The 14,565-nt window shown below is 34.1% G+C and overlaps 1 protein-coding gene across 2 annotated transcripts in view; it reads left to right on the top strand.

The window, feature by feature from the left end:
• Positions 1 to 13,674, top strand: part of SLC25A36 (solute carrier family 25 member 36) — a 40,935-nt gene extending 27,261 nt beyond the window's left edge. For both annotated transcript variants that reach the window (XM_060149733.1, XM_060149732.1), the window contains 3 exons: positions 4,516 to 4,582; positions 7,443 to 7,732; positions 9,762 to 13,674. In XM_060149733.1, the coding sequence (XP_060005716.1) occupies positions 4,516 to 4,582; positions 7,443 to 7,732; positions 9,762 to 9,955 (551 nt within the window). In that variant the 3' untranslated portion in view covers positions 9,956 to 13,674. The remainder of the gene's footprint in view (positions 1 to 4,515; positions 4,583 to 7,442; positions 7,733 to 9,761) is intronic.
• Positions 13,675 to 14,565: the final 891 nt, after the last annotated feature.

Genomic DNA, 14,565 nt, shown 5'->3' with positions numbered 1-14,565 from the left:
TTTTTGTTTTTTTTTACTAAGTAGGCTGATTGTTAAGGAATAGAAAATTGTGATTTCAGCTCTGAGCATGGTAGAATGGTAGGAAAATGGGATATGATAATCCCCTCTAAATATTTTCTTAGATTCCCCTTTGACAAGGTTAGCATTTTTTCTTTAAGGCAAAATTGATCTTATTTTAGGTAAGTATTTGGACTCTGAAACTGCTACAGATGGCAGAATTTTCAGTACTCGGTACTTTTTAAAAAAAATTATGGCCCATTCTTATATTCCTTTCTTTTTCTTTTTTAACTTAAAATTTTCAAAAAGTTAGATCTCACAGTAAATATTTCTCAAATCCTTCCAATGGGATTCATTTTGTACACATGTTTCTGATGAGGTCACTGCTTGTTGTTATGATACAGAAAAGCCTGTGTCTATTTTAGGCATTTACTGTACATTTCTCCCGAGAAAAGAGTGAGATCGTGTCATCTCATGCTCCCCATCCGCAGGTCACTTCCTGTAGAAATATGGACTAACTTAAACCTCGTGAGTACTGATCTGAGCATCTCTTGCAGCCTCTAGTTATAAGAAACACACCCTGGGAATTTATAATAGCTGTGGAATTAATAGAAGGCGGGAAATGAATTTTTATTTCCTGAATTTGTGTGTGCATTATCTATTTTATAAAACTTTAATTCTGATTCCTTTATAATATTCCTTCTAGAAGGAAGAATTGGGTAACTTTTCAGTCATCGTGTACTAAAAGCTTGGGGTCGTTAGCTTGGCCGTAGTAGCCTTGACCTCCAAAGAATTCCTTAGCAGTATTTAAGATTTACATGGCTATTAATGGTATCATGCCGTTCGACAGCTTTTAAAAAAAACAGTAGTTCTCTTCGCTTAGCATAACGTTTTAAAAGTCTAATACAGTGCTTTCTATTCTCTTGTCTGTTGATACTTGGCTTTCTACTTTCTTACAAAAACATTGATCTTAATACCTACCATTACTTTCCAAATATGGGACAAGAATATATGGGATCTTGTTTGTTTTAATTAGGTTTTTTGGGGGTTTTTTTTAGTAGTTTTAATATATTTTTCTTAGGAGGTTAGGTGGGCTTTGTTCTTACAGAAGTTAATTGAAATAAAAAGTACTGAAAATGCAATACTACAGGTATCACTCACTTAATGAAATAGACATTTTCAGCAAGTTTACTATAACCAGGATTTCTGTTAATCTGGTTTTTAATTGGTTTACATTATCAGATGGAATATTAGATGAAACAGAACTTTAAAAATAGCATTTTAAAAGTTTTTTTTAAACTTTCTAATAAACTATTAACTATACTACTAATAGTATGGCCAGTATACTGCCATTTTGCTTTAACTGACTGTGGAGCAGCAACATTAATTCTTCTTAACCTACAGGTAGATTCTTCATATACTTCTAAATCAGTTTTAATGTTTAATGGGGTGCTCAGAATATTAATATGAAATAGCATATTATCAAAATGTCACAAAATTTAAATGTCAAAATAAAAAGTAATAGGAAGTTTCTAAATTTCGGGGGCACCATCCCCAGTATCTTTGTTTGTCTTAAAAGGAGTAGGAAGATATGTTTAACTTTGACTGTTTCTCAACTTCAGACTGCCTTACCATATATAATTCTAAGCTAGTAATAAATTTTTATTTCTTCCTGCTTGTTTCATGTTTTGAATTAATAGATTATATTTTTCTAGATTTAATTAGCCTAATACTGTCTCCATAAGTTTATACTTAGAGTGTCTTTGGTTAAGAGGATGTAATAGCATAAAATCCAAGGACCAGAACTGGTAAAGGACCAATAGCTAAAAACCTGTGGATTATGCCTTGATTCTTTTGTCTAACTTAATGGTTTGCTAGCAGTTAGGCTAGTGTCTTTATTAAGAACTAGCTTGTTACTGGGAGAGTTGAGCCCCAACTGTAGTAAGCACAAGCTGTATAGATATAAGATGATGACATTCTCTCACTTACCTAAATTTTAATGTGTCATGTTCCGTAGGTCAATCTGTGTCTGGAAATGAATTTTAGTTAAGTGAGAAATACCTGTTGTTTGCTTCCTGTTTAGTTTATTAACATGTACACAGCATTATGGGTATTTAAAATTTTATTCCTAGTAATATTTATAAATATGTGTTGTAATATTTTAAAGTTTACACATATGGGGGTTTTTTCAGCTTCTAATTGAGGAATTTGAGACTTAGAAGAGTGTTAATAAGCTTGGGTCCTGAGCTTATATTTTTAGACATAGAACTTTTACTTTTTTTAAAAAAAAAGCTTTGATGCTCATCTTCTTTTCAAGTAAAGTATAATAAATTGAATGAGATTTTTACCTAGACAGACTGCTCTTTTAAAAGTTGGATATAAGCATTCCCAGTTTTAGGCTTTCAAAATTTAATTAAAAGCAAATGGTTTTTTCCTAAAATTTCCACATAATAATTAATAAAAACCATGAGTAACGCAGAGTGTTTTGTTGGTTTGTGCTGCTGAGCAGCTTTTTACTAATAAACTCCTAATATTACTGTATAAACATTTAGCTAATGCACATATTTAAGTTTAAAGTAAAGAATCATTAAATTAGGCTTATGACCAGAATTCTGATGTCAGGTGCACATTTGCTTTAGAATATAATTTGAATATCTTTAGTTTGACATTTTCACTGAGAAGAATGGGGTTCAAGAGAAAAAAAAATTGAACTCCATAACTTTATTCTCAGTTAAGCCAACATGCAAGAAAAATCTTTTCCAAACAAAATATTTAAACTGATCTGGTTTCATATTTTTCTTCTCTTTCCTTTTATCAAGAATATATGCATGAAAAGAACTTTTTATTTGAAACATCTTCCTGACACCCTGTCCAACACGTTAAATTTTTATTATTCTAGTACTGGCTGATGCTTACAAAATTGTTGGTCCCTTCCTAGTTTTATATTATGTATGTATGTAGTATTAAAAGCACTTGAGAAATGGAGACTATATAATCATTACAAAATTATTGAAGGAGTTATTAAACCAAACTTATTTCAGTTATTTTGCTTGATAATAGAGTCAGTCTGAGCATCTGTTTGTGAAACATCTGGCTGTTTCCACAGTATTAATATAGTGGATTAAGGGAGTAAAATTTGAGTTGGCTAAATTATCTGACATTATAGAAGGGAAAAGAACCTGTGAGACTAAATTCTACTTTGTAAACAATTCAGTAAAATTATTTTGCCTTTGTAGATATACCCATACTAACTTTGAAAGCGAAAAAAGGTTTATGATTAGTTCTCCACTATATGTTAACTAAAAAAACAAATTACTCCTAAGTGTACCACAGCATTTTTGTTCCTGAAAGTACTTTACTAATATTAAGTGTGCTGGTTATATTTCAAAACCTTTCTAAAAATAATGTGCTTGACCCACTAGTATTTGATAGCAAGTATTTAAAATTAAGATCCTTAGACATTTCTGCATGTAAGTTTTCACTGAATTTAAAGGCCAAATGAATAAATGTAGGTTGATGTAAGTTATATCAAGTTTGTGTAGTGATCTTAAGTGTTCACAAGTATTATATGAAAATCCTGTTTTGTATAGATGAAGCAATCTTCATAAATTTCCATCATCAAGATTGCATTTCATGTGCTGCTATTTTCCCACAGCACTAGGAAGATAGCAAGTAAAAGATATGCACTAGCCTAGAAACATACTGTTCCAGAGATCTTACTTTACTATCTGGAATGAGCCATCTTAGGGGACCACCCTTCTTGATAGTTAATACATAGTACTTTAGTTTTAAAGTAAGATAGAACTACCTTCTACTTTAAGTTTCTCTCTTCAGTGTCTATAAAAGTAAGAGGGAAGTTCTGATTTGTAACTTTTTGAACTTTTAAGTTTTTGTATGTTTTTAAGTGGATGAAAAATAGATCTGTCCTATTAACCCTAACAGAACCCTTATCTCTGTGATACCATTATTTTAAGAGTATTAGTAATTGTGTGCTTATATAAAGTATTCACAAGGCCAAACAACAATTCTTTCTGTTGTACAATCAACTTAAGATCAGATATTGGTAAATGCTGACGTTTATGTAGACTCCATTTTGAACATAGTGGTTTGTGATTTAGTTGGACCCCAAGTAGCTATTGTAGAGTTTGCATGCTAAAAGCCCTAGAATACACAAAATTTCTATGTTTCTTTGTAGAAATGGGTTTCTGAATTTAGCTTAGAGAGTAGAGTGCCACCCATAGGATATTCTGAATATGTTGGAAGAGGAGTTTATATATAATCATATTTTGCTCTTAAAAGAATCTTTTAGTTATGGTCAGAATTTGAGACTGATTTGGAAATAAAAAGTACAAATGTTCATGGTTGAATGGATTTGTAAAATAAAAGTGTAAAGCATACATCAGTTGATAGTTTAAATATTTATTTTCTTTAATATAGATTTATATAGTTTTTAAAATCTTGAAGTTAATAGTGTGTTCTTAATTTTTACCAGAGTTCATTTTAAACATGTTTGTTTAGGTTTTACCGCAATCACAGCGACCAACCCCATTTGGCTTATAAAGACTCGGTTACAGCTTGATGCAAGGTATGTTAATTCATTAAAACAAAATTTGTTAAAGTTGGCTTCAACTAAATTTCTTCTATAAATTTGTATCAATGAGATCTCAGTGCCAGGTATGTAAACATTTTTTCCCCTCATTTGCTGCTGATTTTTTTTGTTTTGTTTTTTGGTTTGGTTTTAAAACTTGGCTGCACCATCAGAGGCAAAAGTGACATTAATAGTAGGCAGTATGACAGTTTCTAGGAAGGAAAGTATATTGTACACTGTGTTTTTCAGTAAAGGAAGAAGAAAGAAAAATGACTTACTAATCTAGCCCGAGCTGTGATACTTTCATTCACTCCATGTGTGATTATAATCGGCCTCCTGACACCTAAATAAACAACGTGATCAATGAGTCTAGACTGAGTCTTTAAGGATCATTGCTCAAACTCATGAACCTTGTACCCAGAGCGTTCTGGCGTGGAATTTAGCTCTTGTGTATTCATGGACTTCATCTGTTACCGCCAGCCACTTTATAGCAGCAGGATCATTCACTCAATATATCTGTAATGAGCAGGTACTGGTAGGTTCTAGAGATATCCCAGGAAACAGTTGGGACCAACTTTAAATGGAATAGTCAAGGGATGGTTTTTTGAGCCCATTTTTAACCAGAGGCAATAGTGCAAATCTCACATATCCTAAGTTTAGGGCCTTTGATGTGTTCTGGCAGCTGAGACAAAGCTAGAAGCAGTGTGGCTTAGAGTCCTGCCATCAACTCCTGTTGGCCTTCAGAATGGAGGACAGGGAAAAAGTAACACTTCTAAGTAGAGCAATGACCTTATCTGATGTGTTATAATAATAATAATCACGTTGATAGTTTTGAAACTGTTTAGCCTTTCAGTCTGGAGTAGACTGTGTATAACAATTTTCACTGTTTTTTATATTTTAGGGTTTGGGAAGTCTAGTGTAGATATCATAGATTATAAATAAAACTGATCTAAGAAATCATTAACAATTATGCCTGCTTAAAGCTCTGTTTTCCACATCCTGTCATGTGGAATTGTATGCTATTTGGAGACTTGAAAAGCAGTGTCTAATTCTTGTTTCATCTAGAATAATTTTTAATGAAATGTTAAGTGTTGCAGCAGGACTCAGAGTTTATCTCCTAAAGCCAGAGATCTGAAAGGTAATGGTAGGTAAGCCAACCCAGAGGTTAAAAAGTGTGAGATGCCAGTCCCTACTGTACTGTGATAAACTACCAGGGGCATGCTTCAGTATGCTATAGGGTGGATTGTAGGTGATTCCGGAAAAGCATGGATTAAAACTCTTTAATGTTGTAAGTGAAAAAAATAATAATCAAGCCAGCACAATTTCCTAGGCTTAGGGGTGGGGAAATGGGATGGGGCTGGGGTAGTAGTGAAAGGTTGATTTGAGGACACTCCCTTACAGCACAGATCAAGAACAGGGCTGATGTGTTTGCATATTGACCTTGAGGACTCACAGCCCTTGACTTCCTTGTAAGAAAGGATATGACAGCAGAAACTAATTACAGTTGGTTGCATGGATCATTCAACTGAGAAGCTATTTATTCAGTACCATTAGTTGAGGATAGTCATTGATTCAAGACAATTATTAGTTTATAAAATTGGAGGAATCTGTAGGTTATCAGGTAGGTGTCTTAGTTGTGATTTTATTTTGTTATGTTATCCAGTTGTATATAATTTATAAATAGTTAAGTTTTCTATTTCTTTTCCCATGGGTGGCATTTAAACCCATTTCTTACAGATAAAGTTCTATTGGGGGAATCATAATGAAGGTAGTAAATATTTTTACAAACTCAAAATTATATACTTGTAAAAGAGTAGATGCTGCACCCTTAAGTAGCACTAAGAAAGTTTTCTTGGGCACAATGCTTCATAAATACTTGATAACTGTAGAAGTCCTCATTCACTATTTACTGAGGTGAAAGATATGGCCATTACCTTCAAAGGATCATAGGAAATTTGATTTAAAGTCACCCAGTCACTTTTGGGGAAGAACTGGGTGGGCTTGGAAGAATCCCCCAGGTACACAGAAATTAGCTTAATTAACTCCTTGCTTTGTGATATTCTATTATCATTGGTGTCTCAGTCTTTGTTTTTTTTTTTTTTTCCCTGTATTGGGTCTTTGTTGCAGTGTTGAGGCTTTCCCTCGTTGCAGCGAGCAGGGGCTTCTCTTCGTTGCAGTGTTCGGGCTTCTCATTGCGGTGGCTTCTCTTGTTGTGGAGCCACGGGCTCTAGGCTCGAGGGCTTCAGTGGTTGCGGCACACGGGCTCAGTAGTTGTGGCTCGCGGGCTTTAGAGTGCAGGCTCAGTAGTTGTGGCGCACGGGCTTAGTTGCTCCGCGGCATGTGGGATCTTCTCCAACCAGGGCTTGAACCCGTGTCCCCTGCATTGGCAGGCAGATTCTTAACTACTGCACCACCAGGGAAGTCCCAGTCATTCTTTTTATATATTATTAAATACGAAAAGACTCAGCTTACTTAGAACTACATTTAATATAATGTGAGGGGTTTTTGTTTATTTTGTTCTGTTTTTATCTTGAGCTGCAGTCACAGTGTGTTTGAACACAGTCACAGTGGATTTTGTTGCTTATTCATACAGTCAGACTTCAATGAAACTGAAGATTCAAAGTAGTTATTTTGCATTCAGTAAAATAAACTATGTTACCTGTCTAGTATGACAAATTTGGGACAGAAGAATAGGAAATCTAAAATGAATGTTTTAAAATTCTGATTTTACTTCCTCAAGAATTAAAGAGGGTTATTCCTTAGTAGAGTGGCATATTTCTATATATTTCATTTAGTTTATTTAAAAACCTATACTACTTTATTTTTGTTAATAAGGTTTTTCCCTTTTGCTTTTCAGGAACCGTGGGGAAAAGCGAATGGGCGCTTTTGAGTGTGTCCGTAAAGTGTATCAGACAGATGGACTTAGAGGATTTTATAGGGGCATGTCTGCTTCATATGCTGGCATATCCGAGACTGTTATCCATTTTGTTATTTATGAAAGTATTAAGCAAAAACTACTGGAATATAAGATTGCTTCTACAATGGAAAATGAAGAAGAGTCTGTAAAAGAAGCATCAGATTTTGTGGGAATGATGCTAGCTGCTGCCACCTCAAAAACGTGTGCCACAACTATAGCATATCCACATGGTAAGAGGACTTGAATGTATATGAGTAATCTTCTGTTAAATCAGAAATATTTTCCCACCCCAGCCAATGGCCAACTTATTAGAGTATTTATAATTTTACTGAATTACAGTATAACTAAATACAGTTAACCGTAATGGGATTAAACCTGTATGAGTCACATAAGGCTGTTTTAATAGGTCAGTGCAGGTATGCTATAGTAGCATGGTGGCAATTAGGCATGGGCTCTGGACAGTCAGATTTCAGCCTAGAGTCAGATTCCAGCCAGGTGACTTGGGCAAGTTTCTGTTTTTTAAAAAAGTATGGATGTAGGTGCCATACTAGATACTTTATTACTACATACATATATACAGTATACATTATTGCTAATCTGCACAAAAATCGTGCAAAGTACTTATAAGTCTAGAGATAATGCCAGAACATAACCAGAATTGTCTTCATTTTCAGATGGGAAACCAGAAATGTTAAGATTAAGTAACTTGCTCAAGGTCACATAGCTTAATTACTTAGTGGTGGAGCTCAAATTTGAATTGAAGTCTATAATCCCAAAGACCAAGTTATTTTGTATTGTTTCATGTTGGCAAATAAGTATATATTAATGATTTTTAAAACTTCCGTTTTTTAAGTTTTATAATATTAGCCTTTTTCATTAATAACTAAGAAGACCACTTAAGAATTTCTCTGTAACACGCTGAGGGTTTTTTTGTAACATTTTTGTTGTTTTGTTAAAGTGTAAACTTTGATTTTGGTATGTTTGAGGGTTTAGTTTGGTTTGGGTTTTTCATCTAATTGCTTCACTTTTGTTATGCTGATTAATGTTTACAGTCACGTATGTAAAGCTAAGGCTATGTGATTAAAGCTCTGTCAGGAAAAATGAAATACAGCTAGAAAATGAGTATTTGCTCTAAAACGTAATTTATGAATAAAAACAACTCTTGAACAAAATGGGACTGTCAGCTTACCTCCAGTTTCCTGAGGGCCGTTCCTGACTTCTTTAAGAGAAATCAAAAGAGGACAGTACCAGCAGCATTGGGTAGGTTCTGGCCTCCTATGGGACGGTGACCTGCTCAGGTGAGAGAGAGAGAGGGTTTTGGAGTTGCAAGCACCCTGTCTCTTCAAGTGAGATGATATCATTATAAGAAGAGGTACAGTTTATAAACAGTATTTTGGAGTGAAATATATAAATGACATGAATATTTAAGACAGGACATAGGAGATTTCAAATGTTAACATTTGCAGTGAAAGTTACTTTCAGCCATTTCCCTCAGGCCCATCAGGAGCATTGTGTTGAAAAAGTTTGAAAAATAATGGGCGTGGAAAGAACAGATTCTTCGGTTGAAACTCTTAATTCTTGTCCCAGCCTCTGCCTTCAGCTGACTAAAACTTCTTAGTAGCCCCCATTTCTTTCTTTACCTTTTAAAATGAAGAAAAATTAGACTAACCTTTAAGATCCTTTACAGCTCTAAAGGTTTATGATTTTTGCCTGGTTGCTTCCCAGATGTGGCCTTTTAGCTGACACTAACTAGTATTTTAAGCATTTTCAGACTCGTCCACATGAAATTTCATGTTGGTATATGTGGACCATTGTGAATAAATTAATAATTCTACTTTTTCATTGTAATGTCCACTTCTTAAAAATCTTTCCTGCTTGTTTCTCACTGTATCTTTTTGTATTCATCTTTGATACCACCTCTATTCTCTTTCCAACTTTACCTTTTTTTATCACATCTATTCTCCCTTTTATCTATATCCAGTATACAGCTGATATTTTTGTTTATTCTGTCTTTTACCATTCAGGAACCTATGAAATTTTATAATTAGTATATGTGATTTTAGCCAGCTAGCTTAGGAGTTTGGTGAAAGACATGGCTATGGTAACTAGTTTCAATAAGTTGCACATTAAAAATTACTCCTCATTTATCCTGAGCTTACACTTACAGTCTGATAAATGGGATTTGTCCAGTATTAGGAGGGGTATAAAGATAATCACACTGGTGTTTAAATAAAATGACTTTATTTTTTTCCCATACAGAAGTTGTAAGAACAAGACTGCGTGAGGAGGGAACAAAATATAGATCCTTTTTTCAGACACTGTCTTTGCTTGTTCAAGAAGAAGGCTATGGGTCTCTTTACCGTGGTCTGACAACTCATCTGGTGAGACAGATTCCAAACACAGCCATTATGATGGCCACCTATGAATTAGTGGTCTACCTGCTCAACGGATAGCACCACCAGGCTGCTGTACTATAAAGAGGGAAGACCAAAAGATACAGTGGACCATGGAGTACCGAAGCCAGCTTGGTGGACAGAAGGAAAATAGTGTGGGAACATGGAACTATACCTAAGTGGAAGTTTGGTTGTAGGAATTAAAGTAATCATAACCACATTACTTAGTCTTTTTAGTAATGTGAAAAAAAACCTTGGCTGCCTCCAAGAAAAAGCCTTTAGAAGCGCTCGTTCTTCAAAATTGCCATTTTCTCTACCATGTCCACAGGACACAGTTGGCATTTTGTTGATTTATGGCAATCAGAGTATAGTGTTTATTCCATGAGCACTTTTTTTTCCAGTTTTCTAGACAGAGCCATCTGTAACTGTATAACTATCCAAAGATAGTATTGCCAGTCATAAATTTCTAACTTCTGCATAATTCCTATAAAATTGAAAACAGTGATAATATTTTCGCATTTCCTTGAGAGGATCTGGCACTATATTTTAAAGTTAATCATTTGGGATTAGTAGTCACTGTTTTTGACGACAAATGAAGTAGTGTCTAAACATGTGTTTATTTTTAGCTTTAAAAATGTTTTGGTTTCCACTGCTCACAGGTGCTTTATGTTTAGCATAATGTGAACACTTAAATTGTTTGTTAATGTATCAACTCAAATGGTAATAGTTTGGGACACAACCAGTAAAATGTTGATTCTTGGCCATTTCAGTAACTTGAGCATGTCCTCTTATCTTTTCTAACCTAATGATACATGAATGAATGCAGTGTCTTTTCAGTGACTAATTAATTATGAACTTGAACTATCCCCTGCCATACCTAAGTATCATTTTCTTAAAATGGAAAAAATTTACTGCTTCTGAATGTTTCTCTATTTGGTTTCACATTAAGAATTTGAACCTTTGAATTATTTCCAGAAGCTCTGCATACATTGTATTTATTTAGTAGAGAAAATGGTAATTTTTAGCTTTGTCCTTACAAGGTGTTTTCTTTTTTTAAGATGATGTTATAAATACCTGGGGCAGCATAAACATTATAGACGAAGGGCCCTCTGCAATCTGATTGGGCAGGTAATGATCCTAATTAACTTACAGTTTTATAAATGAACAAACTGCTTTGGACAAGGAATTTATTCCATCCGAATTTCTTGAATGGTAAATCATAGAAAGATTCAAGTTAATTCAGATTAAGCGTGTTAACAGGATATAGCTTTTACATTTTGCTGTTGAGTTCAACTGCACCTTTTAATACTTTAAATGTATTATATGTATGGCCCTTATGAAGATATTTACTGTAATTCAATTAAAAGACTTTCGCTTATGGATGTTGCTATACTGGTGTATGAAACTTATACAATTAAACTCCAGTGTGGTAGTCATTTCAGTATACATGAACTGTACATTTTGTGCAATGGCTTTATCTTAAGAATGACTTTTTGTGAATGCACTTTGTGGCCTTTTGGGGGGGAGGGTGAGAGTAGGAGAGAATTCCCAAGATTACTTTTTTTAAGTATTGGTTATGTATTAGGCAGAAACAGTGTTCATAACATTTTTCTGGGATTTAGGTATATTTTGGAGATCTTTACTATAAATGTTTTAAGTATTCTTATGTACACTGTAGTGCCCCTAACATATAAAAAAATCATAGCATGTCATTGCAAGCTTTCTCCACTGTCACCAGTGAGACACAGTGTCCTCTTAAATTCCTACACCTTAACTTCCTTGCAATCAACAGTAACTGGATGTTTTTGAGGTGCTTCGATTGGAATTTAAAATATTCCAATCTCTTTGGAGACCAAAGGCAAATTCAGTTTCATTACCTTTGGGATTATTAATACCTTTTATGGTGAATTTCAGCTTTGACATATATTGTGAGGAACATGCCCCCCACCCCCCAAAAAAAACAGTAATGGGGTTTGTAACTTAAATCTGTAAAGAAAGTGTCAATATATAGTGTTTTCATTTTCATGTGCCACTTATCCTGCCTAATACAGTGCAATTTGCCTTGTGAAGATCTGTAAACATTAGTTGTATTGAATGTCAGACAGAGACTCTCTAATCTTAGTGATCTGAATACCCCACAAATGATTAAGAATGATATAAAAACCAGCAGCTAAGGAACATCTTATCTAGTTGTAGCAAATTCATAACAAGTGTCCTTCAAGGATGAACTCGTATTCTATTCCTGTTTGTATTTGTATTGACCCTTTAGTGCATTTTTTTCAGCTTTTAAAAGTGAGTATATTTACGTGCTGGAAGGAAAAGATCTTAGAGTCTCAGACTTTGTTTCTTTGTGCGACAACTGGAAAGGAGCAATGAAGTTTATTTTGTTTTTTCCCCCCAAAGTACAATCTGCCATAGTTTATGTATGACAAAGATAATTTAAAAAGAAAACTTTATATAAAAATTGTACATAAAGTTTGTCTTTGAAACATTTCTTTGGAGATTTTTTTTTAATTGATGCAAACGTTTAAAAAGAAAAAAAGAAAAACACTTAAAAAGCATTGGACTTCTTTTTTAAACTGTTTTATTTTCATCTGTTTTCTATCAGATAGCTTTTTATTTCTAGTGTAGAGGTAGTCAGCACTCTTCAAATTGGTATGTACTTTTATTGGAGAATTGTCTCAGAAAATTGAACTTTTCAGGTTAAAGCGGTACATACTGAAAGAACATACTCATAGAGCAGCAGATAGGAACTCTGGTACTTGTGGCTTACAGAAACAGTTTACTAGATTTCAAAGTCAAAAATCGGAGAATGACCAACCTGTGATTGTGGGGTACCATACAGTGCTTTTAAATCCAGGGAAAAAACTGTATCACCAAAGCTTTTGTCTTGGTTTTCCTTATGTATGTAATTTCGTGGAACCAATCTTACTAGATGGAACCCTCAAGCAATTGATTTTTTAACTCTGACACCAAGAGAGAATATCATTAAATTATTTAATCCAGACTTTTGTCTCCTAAAACCAAATGCCCATTGTGGAATAGCATTATTCTATGAGGACCAGCTGAGTTTGGGTTGTTAAGAATAATGCATGTTTACTCTTTACTGGAGTATAAATACGTCACCATTTTTAGATTTTGTTTTAGATCACTACAAATACTGATTTGATCTTGAAGGACTTAAGTGCTAGGAATCAGTTTATCCTTTACCCTTCCAGCGTTGTTCGTGCTGTCTTTTGTTGTTTACACGCTTTTCTGCCTAGACTGTTAGCAGTATAGGGACCCCTTTGGGGCTGGTAAATAATAGTTCAGCCTTTTTCTCCTCTAGTATTGATCATGACTTTAACATTCCTAAGAATATAGATGTTTCTAAATGATTTAAATTGGAAGGGGATTTTAACTATATAAAAGTATTTAATACAATGTACTAACTTTCGGCCCACACAAATCTCCATTGTGCCCTTATATTTCTCAATCTACACTCTGCTTTTTATGCTACTCCTTTTAGAAACTGAAAATTCTAGTTTTACTCAGCTTTTGTGTTAATAAACATTTTGAATGTGTACCCCTGCATATGTGAACCATTAAATTATGACCTGTCAGTCATAGCTAAATAATCAACTTCAAAGAGTTGATATCCTTTGACCATTTATGTGACGTTTGCTATTGAATTCCTGTATGTGGCTGTAAATTATGTGCATTTACTCTGTATTTATGTTAACTAGCTGAAATTTATTTGAATTGTTAAAATTCCAAAAATTAAAATATGCATATGAAAATACAGTGTTCATTTTTCAGTTTTTCTATAATGTATCCTAATACTCTGGTATGGTGAGAATGTAATCGTACTTTCTTAAGATTAATGTGTAGAACAAAAGTGCATGGCCATTTTTTTCAAGTTAAGTGTTAGGGTCCTACCTGCTAGACCTAGTGATAGATACCTCTAGGAATTGAAAGGTCAAATAATCCCACTCCCTCATAATTCAGGAAGAAATTTCTTTTCTTGCATATTTTCCACAGGTTTGTTGATCTGTAAATCCAGGACATTTCATGTATCAAAATATCTAATTTGCAAAGAATATTTGAGAAATTGGAGCCTGATTAGGATATTTGATTGATTTCTCCCTAGCTTGTAATTTTTTTTTTAACAGTAGGAGCTTTTGTTTTAATTTCAGCCTTTGGGAAAGCTAAGAATATTAAAGGTAAAGAGCTGGAAACTTGTTATAATAACCAAATGAATCCACATATGATAGATTGAAATACAAGTGACACAGGTATAAGTGTTATGTAGTGCCTACCCACTTTATATTTTGTCTGTTTTGTTTTTTTAGGTTTTCCCAAATTGTAGCAACCGTCAAACCACCTAGTTTTGTTAGGAAACCAGGACAAATTTGTCATGTTCCATTTGTCAACATAATGCTGAAATTGGCCTCCTGACAGTACTCTTTCCACTGAAGACTGAAATGGTGGGTAGAGTGAAGATATTGGCAAAATAATGGTATGACTTAGCTCAAGTGTCCCAGATGTAAATTGTGTGGATGTTACCAAATATCAGGAGCTGTGACAGAAGAAGGAATCTGTGAGTTAATGATTTAAGGTTCAAGTGTGACATCTGTACAACTGATACTCAGGCAAGCAAGCAAAGTGTAGTTAAATGATTTCCTTTGTTA

Source organism: Lagenorhynchus albirostris, chromosome 5, assembly GCF_949774975.1.
Source record: "Lagenorhynchus albirostris chromosome 5, mLagAlb1.1, whole genome shotgun sequence".
NCBI classification, from domain to species: Eukaryota; Metazoa; Chordata; class Mammalia; order Artiodactyla; family Delphinidae; genus Lagenorhynchus; species Lagenorhynchus albirostris.
Note: the sequence above shows the minus strand (reverse complement) of the source record. Positions and strands in the feature narration are given on the sequence as shown.